Source organism: Physella acuta, unplaced genomic scaffold, assembly GCF_028476545.2.
Source record: "Physella acuta isolate Inbredline_101_S28 unplaced genomic scaffold, ASM2847654v3 ptg000694l, whole genome shotgun sequence".
In the NCBI taxonomy this organism is placed as follows: domain Eukaryota; kingdom Metazoa; phylum Mollusca; class Gastropoda; family Physidae; genus Physella; species Physella acuta.
Window position 1 is genome coordinate 303,939 of NW_026732213.1, and position 15,549 is coordinate 319,487.

General features: G+C 38.4%; 1 protein-coding gene across 1 annotated transcript; it reads right to left on the bottom strand.

Annotated features, from left to right (window-relative positions):
• Positions 1 to 10,427: 10,427 nt before the first annotated feature.
• Positions 10,428 to 11,394, bottom strand: LOC131949412 (uncharacterized). The gene is made up of 2 exons (XM_059311299.1): positions 11,391 to 11,394; positions 10,428 to 11,122 (listed from the first exon to the last, which is right to left on the bottom strand). Exons 1-2 carry the CDS (start codon positions 11,392 to 11,394, stop codon positions 10,428 to 10,430), a joined length of 699 nt encoding a protein of 232 aa, XP_059167282.1.
• Between the last annotated feature and the right edge of the window lie 4,155 nt (positions 11,395 to 15,549).

A 15,549-nucleotide genomic window follows, 5' to 3' on the forward strand; every position in this document is an offset into this window, starting at 1 on the left:
CTGGTGGTGATCTAACATTAGCACTACTGATGGTGATCTAACATTAGCACTACTGATGGTGATCTAACATTAGCACTACACTGGTGGTGATCTAACATTAGCACTACTGGTAGTGATCTAACAGCACTACTGGTGGTGATCTAACATTAGCACTACTGCTGGTGATCTAACAGCACTACTGGTGGTGATCTAACATTAGCACTACTTGTGGTGATCTGACATTAGCACTACTGGTGGTGATCTAACATTAGCACTACTGGTGGTGATCTAACATTAGCACTACGGGTGGTGATCTAACATTAGCACTACTGGTGGTGATCTAACATTAGCACTACTGTTGGTGATCTAACATTAGCACTACTGGTGGTGATCTAACATTAGCACTACTGTTGGTGATCTAACATTAGCACTACTGGTGGTGATCTAGCATTAGCACTACTGGTGGTGATCTAACATTAGCACTACTGCTGGTGATCTAACATTAGCACTACTGGTGGTGATCTAACATTAGCACTACTGGTGGTGATCTAACATTAGCACTACTGGTGGTGATCTAACATTAGCACTACTGTTGGTGATCTAACAGCACTACTGGTGGTGATCTAACATTAGCACTACTGGTGGTGATCTAACATTAGCACTACGGGTGATGATCTAACATTAGCACTATTGTAGGTGATCTAACATTAGCACTACTGGTGGTGATCTAACATTAGCACTACTGGTGGTGATCTAACAGCACTACTGGTGGTGATCTAACAGCACAACTGGTGGTGATCTAACAGCACTACTGGTGGTGATCTAACATTAGCACTACTGATGGTGATCTAACATTAGCACTACTGGTGGTGATCTAACATTAGCACTACTGGTGGTGATCTAACATTAGCACTACGGGTGGTGATCTAACATTAGCACTACTGGTGGTGATCTATTATTAGCACTACTGGTGGTGATCTAACATTAGCACTACTGGTGGTGATCTAACATTAGCACTACTGGTGGTGATCTAACATTAGCACTACTGGTGGTGATCTAACAGCACTACAGGTGGTGATCTAACATTAGCACTACTGGTGGTGATCTAACAGCACTACTGGTGGTGATCTAACATTAGCACTACTGGTGGTGATCTAACAGCACTACTGGTGGTGATCTAACAGCACTACTGGTGGTGATCTAACATTAGCACTACTGCTGGTGATCTAACATTAGCACTACTGCTGGTGATCTAACATTAGCACTACTGGTGGTGATCTAACATTAGCACTTCTGCTGGTGATCTAACATTAGCACTACTGGTGGTGATCTAACATTAGCACTACTGCTGGTGATCTAACATTAGCACTATTGTAGGTGATCTAACATTAGCACTACTGGTGGTGATCTAACATTAGCACTACTGGTGGTGATCTAACAGCACTACTGGTGGTGATCTAACAGCACTACTGGTGGTGATCTAACAGCACTACTGGTGGTGATCTAACATTAGCACTACTGGTGGGGATCTAATATTAGCACTACTGATGGTGATCTAACATTAGCACTACTGGTGGTGATCTAACATTAGCACTACTGCTGGTGATCTAACATTAGCACTACTGGTGGTGTTCTAACATTAGCACTACTGGTGGTGATCTAACATTAGCACTACTCGTGGTGATCTAACATTAGCACTACGGGTGGTGATCTAACAGCACTACTGGTGGTGATCTAATATTAGCACTACAGGTGGTGATCTAATATTAGCACCAGTTGCGTAGCGAGGTCGGGTGTCACCCGTTGTGGCACTTAATGGTGTCACCCCCTCAGAGACGTAGCGACTCTTCCCGGGGTCAAACTTTCAGTTTCTTCTATTTGCGCCCCCCCCCCCCCTCAAACTTTCGATTTGCACCCCCCCCCCTCAAATTTTTCTCCATATATTTTACTATTTTTTGCCTTGGTGTCACCCCCTAAATGGTGTCACCTGGTGCGGCACACACCCCCCCCCCCTCCTCGCTACGCCTCTGATTAGCACTACTGGTGGTGATCTAACTAGTGGTAAATAACTCCCATTAACAATAGCACTCCTCAATAATCGATATTTATTCTTAATTTGTCAATTAGAAAATATTGACATAAATTCTAAAGTTTTATTTAAATGATCGATGTTGTATTTTCTACATTTTTCACCATCGATTCTTCCCAATATAACTTGTAAATTAAAAATGATTTAGTCTAAATTTCTGACCTTATTCTTGTGCAAAAGATATTGTGAGCTCCAGAACATATCATACGATGTTGATTACCAAGTACTGCAGACTACGGCAAAATACAGATGAAACAATCTAATCGGTACTGCAGAAACAAAGGAAATGAAGCTATTAGGCGGTTTATTTGCTTCATTTAGTAAACCTTTAAGCCTCTGGTTCTAAACAAATATTAAAAGCCTACACATTAGGAACAAAAAAAAACGGACATAATGTTTTGTTATCTTTTTTCCCTTTTGTTTGATGTACGAACTTTTTGTTTAATTGCTTTAATTAGTTGCAATTATAAAATGTCATGAAATGTAACTAACATGATTTTGTAGGTCTTCACAGTCACGGGGGTCGGGGGTGTAGTCCGTACTAGGTGACACCATCCAAGGTAATTACAACAAAACAAAAAGTCTCAAATTAATTTTTATGAGAAAGTCTCGGTTTTTTTAGTATGGGCACACAGGGTAATGTAGTGGAATGTTCTCGCGTTGATAAAGTGTAGGGAGGAGGCTGGGAGGGAAAGACGGGGTTTTGTTTGGTTTGTGGTACATGGTGTTGTGACCTACTTAGGTCGAGTCAGGTTCTATTTTTATTTTGAACGTCGTGAGAGAGTGCCTGGTATGTTTTTGCAGCTTTCCCAGTAAGGACAGAGCTCAATAAAGCAGTAATGGAAGTTTCGGGCCATTCACATGTCTTCGCTAAACTCTCAAATGAGTTAAAGAAAACGACCAAATCTGTTTCATCAAACTTAGGAACTAATTTCCCAAATTTGGCAATCACTTGCCCTACCGACAACTTTTTTGGATCTACCGGAGAAGTGACATCACTAACTTGACCAAACTCTAATTCCAACCTCCTCTTATCTAAAGCAATTTTAGCCTCTAACTCCTTTTCTTTTAATGCCTTCTCTAAAGCAATTCTAGCTTCTAATTCTATCTTCTCTAGAGGTTTCTCCTCGCGGAGTAACACACCAGCCAACAAACTTTCATCAAATACCCCTTCATTAATAAAATGAACAACAATTTTATCTCTCAACACCTCTGACTTCTGCGTAACAGAATAATCCAATTTCAATTCCTTAACAACACTAATCAAAACTTTTCTACTCAACTTCTCGACCTCTTCAAAAGTAGGATTAGCCAAAAAAAGACTCCATAACACTAACTTTCAAATCACAACAAGCCTAGGTTCACTAACTTAACACGGTGCGTTGAGCCGTGTACTTGACCTCTTCAATCTAGGACGACACGTCTGGCTATTGACCTAGATACCTCTATGCTTGCGCGCGTTGTCAGAACACTGCGCTACTGGATATAAAAACAACTAAATCCAACTAAACTTAGTGTTTACTGATATAACCAACAACTGGAACGACAGATTAAATCTCGGCGAGCCCCCACTTTGTAACGTCCCCTATCTATCAGCCAAATAGACGGTGAACGTCCCCGGATTCTTTTTTCGGGGTCATATGCAAATGCCTTACGGCCTAAGTGGATGAACACTAACACAACGGCACACTAGGGCTCGAATTCAATGTCTAGGGTAAACTAGTGATACTATTGTAATTAACACTCATCCAATCTACATACAACGTTAATCAGCGAACACAGTTGTGGCAAAACTCAAGGTTGAAAAGGCGAGTAGCCTAAAGAGTCCTGGACACAGTCCCTCGCGGCGAAAATAATCCAAGGAACAGACTCATCCCATTGGGTGTTACTATTAGCGAACGTTCTTAACATGGTTTTGAGGGTTTGGTGGAACCTCTCAAGTACGCCTTGAGACTGAGGGTGGTAGGCTGAGCTGGTGATGTGGGTAACGCCTAGCTTGGCTAGTGCTTCCTGAAAATGGTGACTGGTGAAGTTGCTGCCTTGATCTGTTTGCACGATTCTAGGTAATCCAAAGGTAGTGAAGAACCGGGTCATGGCTCTGACTACAGTCTTTGCCTTAATGTTCCGTAAGGGAATCGCCACGGGAAAACGGGTACTTGAACACATAAAGGTAAGTAGGTACTCGTTGCCCGCCTTGGTTTTAGGCAAGGGACCTACACAGTCCATGACGATTTTTGAAAAGGGTTCTTCTAATACAGGAATCGGACTCAAAGGGGCCCTAGGAATTGTCTGGTTTGGCTTTCCGGCCAACTGACAGTTCGAGCAACTTCTGCAGTAACGCGACACATCTTTTCTCATTTTGGGCCAAAAGAACAGTTCTTTGATCTTCGCCGTCGTTTTAGTGACTCCTGGGTGCGCTGACATTGGATGGTCATGTGCCAGCTTAAGTATTTCATGCCGATAAGGTGGAGGGACCCACAGCTGGTTTTTACCCAACCATGGTTCGGCTGGTGAGGCATTCACTGGTATAGCGCGACGAAAGAAAAGGCCGTTCTCGGAGAAATATTCTCCATCGTCAGATGATAGAGATTTTTCGACCGTTGCTTTGAGTTCCGCGTCGACTTGTTGAGCTTTAATGATGTCTTCCTGAGATATCCTCAGGGGTAAGCCCAGACTTGTGTTTTCTGGAAGCATAGACTCCAATTTGGGAGTCGAATTTCTTGACGATGATGGCGGGTGTGGTTCAGACGTTGTGTCAGCCAATTGTTTGGTCTGGCTTCTTGTCACCGCACATGCAGGATACAGTTCATTATCATTATCTGGAACTGTTGACAAAGGGTCTGAAACCGTACAGGGGTATACTTTGCTTCCCGCAAGGTCATTCCCTAAAAGTAGGTGTACTCCTGGGACTGGAATACTATCTATCACACCTAAAATGACTTCACCTTCGACGAGATGATGTTTCAGGGCAAACTTGTGTAGAGGGACTACAGTAGATTTTGTCCCCACTCCCTGGATAATGGAAATATTTCCGGTGTTCGTCTCTGGTGTAATGTCCATTGAACTTTTCAAAAGAAGTGATTGTGACGCTCCTGTGTCTCTTAGGACGGTGATATTCCGCTGAGACAACGGATCACCTGGTTTGCTAATGATGGCTTCGGCAATAAAAGATGAAAAGTCAACTTTTCTCGATCCCTCGAGATCGGTAGACTCGGAAGAAACTGGATGGTGGCGAGAACAGTCAAAATGTGACTGCACATAATGTGTGGAGACTTGACTACCTTCTTGAGGACACTTAGGGTTAGAGTCCTTTAGAATTCTAGAGTTCATAGTTGAACTGGCTGCTTGAGGGGATAGAGCATAGTGCGCGGAAGTACGCACCACCTCTCTGTTATATTGACGACGTTTGTAACAGTCCTTGACAAGATGACCAGGTCTTTTGCAGAACTGGCATACTGCTCGACGATTGAGAGTTGATCTTGGGTTCTCTCTGGACTGTGATGCCTTCAAGTGTTGGCCAACAGGAGGATTGCTGCCAAAAAGGGGAAGCACGGGGTTGAGGCGGTTTCCTGACACTGGTGGTTTCTTATGCACCAACATATATGTGTCAGCCGACTCAGCAGCCTTCTGGATGTCAGTTATCTTGTTATCCAGTATGTGTAGTCGTATCTCTTCAGGCAGGGACGATAGGAATTCTTCCCTTAGGATAAGAGACCTGAGTTTCTCAAACTCAGAAACTTCTTCAGAGTGTAGCCACCTTGAGAATATTTTCTCCTTTTCAAAGAGAAATTCCACATATGATTGAGTGGGTGACTTGCGGAGTGTTCGGAATTTTGTCCGATAGGCCTCGGGCGTCAGTGCGTAGGCCTTCAAAATGGCAGTCTTGACCAAACTAACCAGCACGTTAACAGTAGCTCAGGTGGCCTTGAGTGATCTGTGAGTCTCCATTTGAGACTTGTCGCAGGCAGTCTACAGGCAGTCTACAGGGCGATTTTACCTTGGTCAGGCAGCCGTCCATATTGTCCGGCTATAGACTCTGACCATTTGAACGTGAGAGAACTTAAGTCCTGTGTGTGCCTTGCTTTCTTAAGTTGATTTAGGCTTCTAGTATAATATTACTCGTCGCTGAGTTATTCTAGAAGTTATAGCAGTGTTGTGTGGCCTGTAGTTTTTTAGACAGTGTAGAAATCTGTGATAGTGTTTTTCCTACATTTTGTAAGTTGTGTTTTGATATTTTATACATTAAATATTTTAACTAGTTCAACCTTGAGTTTTGCCACAACTGTGTTCGCTGATTAACGCATAGAGGTATCTAGGTCAATAGCCAGACGTGTCGTCCTAGATTGAAGAGGTCAAGTACACGGCTCAACGCACCGTGTTAAGTTAGTGAACCTAGGCTTGTTGTGATTTGAAAGTTAGTGTTATGGAGTCTTTTTTGGCTAATCCTACTTTTGAAGAGGTCGAGAAGTTGAGTAGAAAAGTTTTGATTAGTGTTGTTAAGGAATTGAAATTGGATTATTCTGTTACGCAGAAGTCAGAGGTGTTGAGAGATAAAATTGTTGTTCATTTTATTAATGAAGGGGTATTTGATGAAAGTTTGTTGGCTGGTGTGTTACTCCGCGAGGAGAAACCTCTAGAGAAGATAGAATTAGAAGCTAGAATTGCTTTAGAGAAGGCATTAAAAGAAAAGGAGTTAGAGGCTAAAATTGCTTTAGATAAGAGGAGGTTGGAATTAGAGTTTGGTCAAGTTAGTGATGTCACTTCTCCGGTAGATCCAAAAAAGTTGTCGGTAGGGCAAGTGATTGCCAAATTTGGGAAATTAGTTCCTAAGTTTGATGAAACAGATTTGGTCGTTTTCTTTAACTCATTTGAGAGTTTAGCGAAGACATGTGAATGGCCCGAAACTTCCATTACTGCTTTATTGAGCTCTGTCCTTACTGGGAAAGCTGCAAAAACATACCAGGCACTCTCTCACGACGTTCAAAATAAAAATAGAACCTGACTCGACCTAAGTAGGTCACAGTGTCGTGCGGGTTGGTGTGCGTTCTTTTTAAATTTCCTTTTCTGTTTTCCCTCTCCATAATTCTTTTTAATATCTGATTTTGTGACAGTTATATTTATTTCACGAGTTATGTTTAGTGAGATACTTTTCTATCCATAAAAAGCTACGGTGAATCTTTTTTTTAGTGAACCAACTTGTGAACAGAACAAAACCAAACATAAGCACAAAAGAAAACATAAACGGAAACGCAAACACAAATGCAACGCAAACACAAACTCAAACAACGCAAACACAAACACAAATAAAAACACAAAAGAAAACACAAACGCTAAGCAAACGAAACACGCAATACGCAAACACAAGCGCAAACACAAACACAAAGCAACACAACGCAAACACAAACACAATAGAAAACGCAAACACGGAAGCAAACGCAAAAAATACTAATGCAAACGCAAACGCTAATGCATCACCCAAACACAAATGCAAACGCAACAGGCAAACGCTTTATCAAATAGCTTTATGAAACAAACGGCCGTGTATAAAAATGCTCTTACGTACACCGAACAACACGCTTTCCTGGCGTCCGCGCCGAGTGAGAGCCTCTTCCATATTCTCTAATTTAACCATCCGTTTAATTAACGCCACAGCTATAGCAGCGGGAGTATTAACTCCTGGCAGGTTCAACCAATCTAGGAAGGTCTGCGCGGGTAGTGGTCAGACGAAAGCTAGCACCCCGGTCCTCCAGGTTGGGGGTTGAGCACAGAGTCGTAGCTACCGTAAAGCTAGCGACAGCGAGGCATAGGGGCCCAAGGCATATAGGGGCCATTTATCCTCTTTAAAACTACTAAAACTTGGAATTTTAATACTGGTTTTATGTAAATAATGTCAAAAAGAAAAAGAAAATCCAGTTTCTTTTCTACTGTAGAAATAATTACAAGTTCCAAAAAGGCCCCTAGTCCCCTCTATACTGCACAGGCATTGGCATTCAGTGTGTGTGGGGAGGGGGAGGGTTGGCGAACAGGGCTCATATGGCGATACTAATCCCATTGGTTTTAATCCAGTTGCCAAGAAAATTTTTGGAAAGTCGTTGAGAATACTCCAGGTAGTGTTTTTTTCCAGACATTTTTCTGTAAACGTGCCTGAAAGAAACTCTGACATTTGGGACAGTTTCTAGCATTAAATTTTATTTTTTTATGGCGGCGCCCCAGGAGTAAGGCGGTGCTGTTTGCCACCCAGAGTTTCCCAGCGGCTATCTTTGCACCTAGGGTCCGTTTATTGAAAGTCCGGCGCAGCGGTCTAATTTGCACAGGTGCGTCAGCCGGCGCCCTGGCGGTCGTGTAACCCGGGCTCCCCCCGTGAGCTCTACGGCGCCTATATTCGTTTTAATGAGCGCCATTCACTAAGGATACGGAGTGCTATCAAATAATAGATATGCCCATTGGGTCAGTAACGTAGCCATCCTAAGTATCTAACATACAGAAGTAGCTAAAATATATCTCATGGAACTTATTATTTATTTTTCAAAATTAAAAGCATGAGAAGAAACAGATCTAAATGAATCACGAGCAGTTTTTTGTTTGTTAAAAATTTTACAATGTTTCGTTATGGTGTCACGCCTTAATCTTGTCAGTCGATGCGGAACCCACCTCTGCCCCCGTCTTGTGACCCTACTGTGCTTGGTTACTTGAAAAACAAAAACAAATTAACTGTAAGCATGTAACATTTTTCAAAACTACGGGGTTGTAGGCCTACATAAGAATATGTATACATAAACAATCAGGTTGCATAAAATACAAAATGTATTTATATTTTTTTAAATATCCATATTATTTAAAACCCTACATCGGAAGTAGCAGTTGATTTCTTCGTTTCACTCCGTTGTACCCTAACGGTTGATAAAGGGGCCCAATGATAATTTTTGCATAGTGGCCCGAAAATCCTAGCTACGCCACTGGTTGAGTATAAGGTCGACAAACTAATATCGTAAAAAACAACTCGCTACGAAAACGCAGACAAAGAGAACTACAGACAGCTCGGAACAGGGGAAGAATGGATCTACCAATGGAGAATTTATGAAGCCGGGTGGTAAAGGCCAATATGTATTGGAAACTGCCCGATCAACCACCTGTGTAATCGCCATTATTAATAAACCGGGAGTTATCTCTCTAAATTTTCTAAATATTCTTATATAAAACAACAGGGGATGGCAACTCGGGAAATAGACATGATTTTTAATCCATTTATAATTACTTAAACTTTTTAAAATAGAATAGAATCTCGTAGAAATAAGAATTGCACACCAAGTGGACGCAAAACAAAATGTGTATAATAGTGCGGAATATTATTAGTACTTTATAAATTTACATCCGTTTTTGAGAAATAGGAAATAGAGAAAATTACTACTACTGGTCAATGGAAAATACTAAAAATTTGACAGAAGGCAGAGAATTATATATTTTACTTACGTGTGAAATTGCATTTATCTATCTGAAACAGTACTCAAGTTATAGGCTTTTGCAAAATTGAAAGTAGAAAAAGTTCCACTTCCCGTTATTGGAAGTTGATATGGATCTACGATTTTGTTATAATACTTATATATGAAATTTCATCAACCTAGCTGTAATGGTACTCAAGTTATCGTGTTTACAGACACACACACACATTCATACACACACACGACACACAGAGAAGATTGCAAAATTATGTTTTTCCAATTCAGGGAGATTTTTTTTTTAATTTATATTTATTTTTTTTTGCACGATTACAAGACTTTCTCTATTTTTCGTACATACGGGAAAGTAAAAAGTACCTAGATCTAATAATTAAGAACTTTGATTATATTATATAAACTATAGACATGGTGTAGCGATCTATTTCGGTGCCCTGGACGAACTATCAATTTTGCGCACCATCCTTAAATTAGACCTATATATCTAATATATATATTTTTTTTTTGCTTTTATTTTCAATTTTAAAACAAATACAATAACATCCCATTCCGTTTGGGTGGATATTTACAAGGTAGTTACATTGATGTACAGAGTATAATAAATAAATAGCTAAATAAGTATATAAAATACATCGGGTTTAAAGCATGTTGGTTCAAAAACTGGCCAGAGGCTGGTTTGGAAACTTTTGCCAATAAACGTGGGTGAAAAGGTATGACATAAGGATAAATAGTCGAAAACAAGATTAATTTTATAACCCGATTTATTTATTTATTTAACTTTTAATTTAAAAACAAAAACTAAATGACGATGGCAAATTTAAATAGATTTTTTTATGGGGTGAGTACAGCGTGTCCTAATTGAAGAGTTGTCCTCTTCCTTTTTTTTATTGTAGTTGTCTGTCTGTTTATGTTCTGTCATCTGCATATATGTAAGAAATGGATCTGTCTGGGTTGAGGATGTAGAATATTTGATTGTGGCAGAGGTCGTTGTCGGGGTGCTGGTCGTTGAGGTGTTTTTCTATGTCGTATTTGGTGTATAGACTTGTTAGGCAGTATCCGCACTGGAAGACGGAGGTGTCTGGGTGTTTTAGTATGCGGTGCTTTATTGCTTCTCTGCTTTTGATCAGATTGTTACAATGCGGGCATTTACTCGTTTCATGATGGGAAGTTTTTATATGAGTTTTACACTCGCTGGCGGTACTGAAACTGTGAAAGCAATAACCGCAGCTCTTGTCTTTTCCAGGAGTTATAGTTTTGGAAATTTGAATTGATACGGTGGTAGTTTCTTGTTGCGGCTGGGTTTCTATAGTGCTTGATGGACTTGTTGCAGTTGTTTCTAAAGTTGTTTTGGCCGGTTTCGTTTTTCTTTCTTGCAGTGTGGCTGGACTGTCTTCGTTCTTACTTTTGGCTTTTGTTTCTGTTTCCATAAGGGTCTGTGGTGGTTTGTCATTGGGATTTAAGGCGTTTTGCTGTTGTGTGCTGGTGTTGGCTGCTCCGTTGCTAAGTTTGAAACTTGCGGTGTCAAGCAATGGAGCGCTTGCATTCCCTGTTGTTGCTTGCGTTGTTGAACGTTCTGTTGGGTCTTCTTGCAGTGGTGTGTCTGAAGGCGTTTGTTGGCAATGGTTCGTCCAGTGTAGGGAGGAGGAACATATTTGACACGCTTGTCTTCTCCCGGCGATTGCGATGAGGATAGTGAGTGATTTGTTTTTGTAGTTTATTTGGATGTAGCGTGGGATAGTTGTTGGATTATCGGTGTAGATAGAGAAGCTGCGATTATTAGTGTGTGGGATTGTATTTATGGATGGCTCTTTGTTACTATAAGGACGTAGTGCTTGTATGAGTGTAGCATTGTTAAGTGTAGGTGGTACCCATATGAGGGTCCCATTGATTTTGTCGTTTTCGTGAAGTGAGAATTGCAATATTGGATATATATAATTTTCAATATGAACATTACATTCATTTTTTAAAATGTAGCAACGTTTATAAAATTTCTAATTGTGTCTGAAAAGTATTTGCATTTAGTCCTTTAGCGCTCATTACGTCCCTTGATTGGGAAAACACAGTTACTTCCCTTTAAAACACCACCATCGGGGAGAAAAGAATTTACTTTATATTACTTTGTTTTGGTGTTGGGAAAAAAATAATTACATAATTAGCGGGGATTGATTAAGTGCAATGTTGTTGGTATTTTTAATACTGCCTTTTATTTATTCCATGCACTAAACGTACTGTTTTCTTCTAATTATTTTTAATCAAAGACAGGTGAAGTAACAAAAGACATCTTTATTCGGGAACGGGAATTCCCGCAGGTTATTATTTGTGTCTTTTTTTGCGCATTCGTTTTGTCTGTCCTTTTTTGCGCACGAATGGGAATTCATTTTTGTCGATCGCACCAGAAAGCTCTTTTATACACACCTGCACCAAACTACAAGAAGATAAATATGGTATTGAAAAAAAATAATTACATAATTAGCGGGGATTGATCAAGAGCAATGTTGTTGGTATTTTTAATACTGCCTTTTATTTATTCCATGCACTAAACGTACTGTTTTCTTCTAATTATTTTTAATCAAAGACAGGTGAAGTAACAAAAGACATTTTTATTCGGGAACGGGAATTCCCGCAGGTTATTTTTTGTGTCTTTTTTGGGGGTGGGAGGGGGGGGGGGATTGGTTTTTGTCTGTCAATTTTTTGCGCACAAAGAGGAATTTTTTTTACCTCACCATAGTGCGTACCTTTTTTTAAGCAGACGTTTTAACAGTACATTTAGCAGTGTAAAGTTTTACTACGTTCTCGATTGTATAGGCAAAATCGAAGAAAACATTTCTTTTAAGAGCTATGTTTATGTTTTAAAGCTTCAAAGTTTCCATTAGATGAACACAAATATTTTTTTTAAATCAATAACAGTTTAGAAGCAAGCTCCTAAAAGTCCTCTATGTTTACCTTTATCTATAGTCTACCAAACTAACTTCAAAAATTGATCAGGGTAAAGAAAAAATTATTTAAAATAACTTAATCGAGACAACAGCCAACTAAGCCCGACTATTTTGCTCGCCAAATATTTGAATGTGAAGAACTCTAGCAGAAGACCTCGAAGCCGATTTTAAAGCGTTTAGTTGTATACCAGTCTAATATAATATTTTTGTTGTGAAAACGAAAACAAATATACGTAGATTAATTCGAAACTACTGGTACTAGATCTATATTCTTTTTAATTGTGTGTTGAATAAATGGTAGTAGCTCATTCAGAATCACAAACAGTGGTACCTCAAGATACGAGTTTAATACGTTCCGTATAATTGCTTGCATGTTAGATTGCTCGTATCTCAAAGCTATTAATCCGTTCCACTTACAAAAATGCCACCCACAGTTGTTTATTTTATTTATTTATTTTTCGTGTTGTTTTTTAATAAGAAAATTGTATTTATAAATAACAATGATGTATAAAAAATAAAGGAGAGTGCAAAGAAATAAACTAAATGGCGTCACACTCGTAGGGGGGAGGGGGTCCGTAATTGTGTGACGGTGTGTGATGAGTGCGACGTCACACTTTTGCATTATAAATAAACCGGGAGTGATCTCCCCTAAACTTTCTCGAATATTCTTTATTCTTATATAAAATAACAGGGGATGGGAACTCGGGCAATAGAAATGATTTTTAATCCATTTTAAATACTTAAAGTTTTAAAAATAGAATAAAATCTCGTAGACAAATTAATTGCACACCAAGTGAACGCTAAATAAAAAACGCATAATAGTGCGCAATATTATTAGTACTTCTAAAATTTACATTAGTTTTTTGAGAAATCGGAAGTAGCGTAAAGTACTACTTCCAGTCAACGTAAATTACTCAAAATTTTACAGAAGGTAGAGAATTAGATCTTTTACTTACATGTGAAATATCATTTATCTATCTGAAATAGCACTCAAGTTATAGGCTTTTGAAAAATTCAAAGTAGAAAAAGTACCACTTCCGGTTGTCGGAAATCGCTCAAAAGTTGATACGGATCTACGATTTTGATATAATACTTATATATGAAATTTCATCAAACTGAAATTAACTATTGATTGCAGACTTCTGGAGTGAGTATGTCATGAAAGAACTTTTAATTGTAAGGTCTATGCCACAAATTTTATAAAAATATCTCAATAAATAAAAAAGTTATGCGATTTTTAAAAAAGCAAAATTTGGTAAAAAACTGATTTTCAAAAAGTGCCATTTTTGAGAACCCATATTTTTTAAACTAAATAACATAGAAGTGTAGAAATTGGTAAAGTTGCTGCAAAGTTTGTAATATATATGCCCAATTTTTTTCAGTCATCTAAAATGAGTCTTTCTAAGGTAAAAAAATAATTGAAAATGACAAAAATGCGTTTTGGTCACTTTTATTTTCATTAAAAAAAAATTCAATTTTTTTTTTTTTTTGCTTTGGAATAACTCTAAAACTATTGTGTTGGTAACATCAACGTGGAAAAATGTGTTAATTATTTTCAAAAATCACATGAGTTAAAATATTATTTTAAAAAATACCACAGTTATCTAGTGCAGGAGAAACAGAATCAAAATTTAGTAGAGTAAATGTAATGTAATGTAGTTTAATAAAGACGTGATGCCTACAAGTGATGCAGCAGTTGATGCCACATGCTTTGGTTTCTTTTCAAACCTATACGGTTGATAACTGCTTTGGGGGAACAGTTTTTAAAACTACAACTCTACATCTTTGTACGTCTTGTTTCCCTCAACCTTGATCTTGTGGAGCATCAAGAGTAAGTAATATGTTTTGGGAATTGTAGGGGGGAGTGGGGTCTTGGCCTTCTTCCCTTCCCTTGTAAGGAAAGTTCTGGATAGGCCACTGTAAATGTCTCCAGCTATGGAATAAACAATTGATTTAGTGATTAATAAAATAGAATTAAATTTACTACCAGCCTATTGTGTAGGCCTACTATTTGTCCTATGACTATAACTGGAAACATATGAAAAAGCCTGAAAACACCTTTTTGTTAAAAGTAATTTATACTTTATATATATTTTTAAGAGTAATTCTACTGAATGAAATTTGAAACATTCGTTGCTTGTGCCACACTGGTTGAGATATCCAATAATGAAGATGCCATACTGTGGTTCTCAACATCCTATAGGACAACTTAACTGTCCTTCATTGTTACTATTATATGCATATAAAATAAATAAATAATGAGAAATACTACTAGTACTACTTACACTTACAACTAATATAACATTTAAAACTAAGTCACAACATGTAGAATCTTAATAAATTGCACCACCATCTAAAAATTGATCTGGTACATTTTATTACGGAGACTGGCGCAGACCATTTCACATTATTTAGCAGGGGAATCAGAATCAGAGCACACAACAGAAAATAAAAAAAAATTAATCACATTAGTCCTTAAAATTTAGTGTCTTTTGTTTTAAATAAATCGATAAAAATGTATAGTTATTATAATTATACATTTCTTTTGTGTTTCATTAATATTTTATAAGTATTTAACCTTCGTTCCCTGTAAATAATTGAGTTCGTCCACATAGTAACCAAGATAGTCTGGTGGCCATTTTGAATTTGTCGATTCATAATTTTGACGTGATAGTCCAGATAAACTGTAGTAATACGACCCTATCATTGATCCCAGTCAATAGATTTTAAAGAATTAGTAAACACTAGCATCTAATAGTTAAGTGCATCCATATTTTAAGTCCCTAGAATGTCCTGAATTAAATAGCTTCACGTCTAAACACACCCTGTGTACAAGCGTAATTCACACGCTAAAACCGTGGACTTGAAGCGTTCAAATTTACATTAATAACGTGTACTAATTAAACCAAACTGATATTCAAACTTAAAATTCATTTATTAAAATGGAAATGAAACTTTAAAAATGATACTTACAACTTGTTTGAAGGCTCTAGCAAGGGTAAAATCCGTTTAGCATCATCGGTCGTCAACCTTTAAAACCGTTCGGCGAGCAACTTACTCGGGGCTGAAAGTCGACTCGAGGGTTATATGT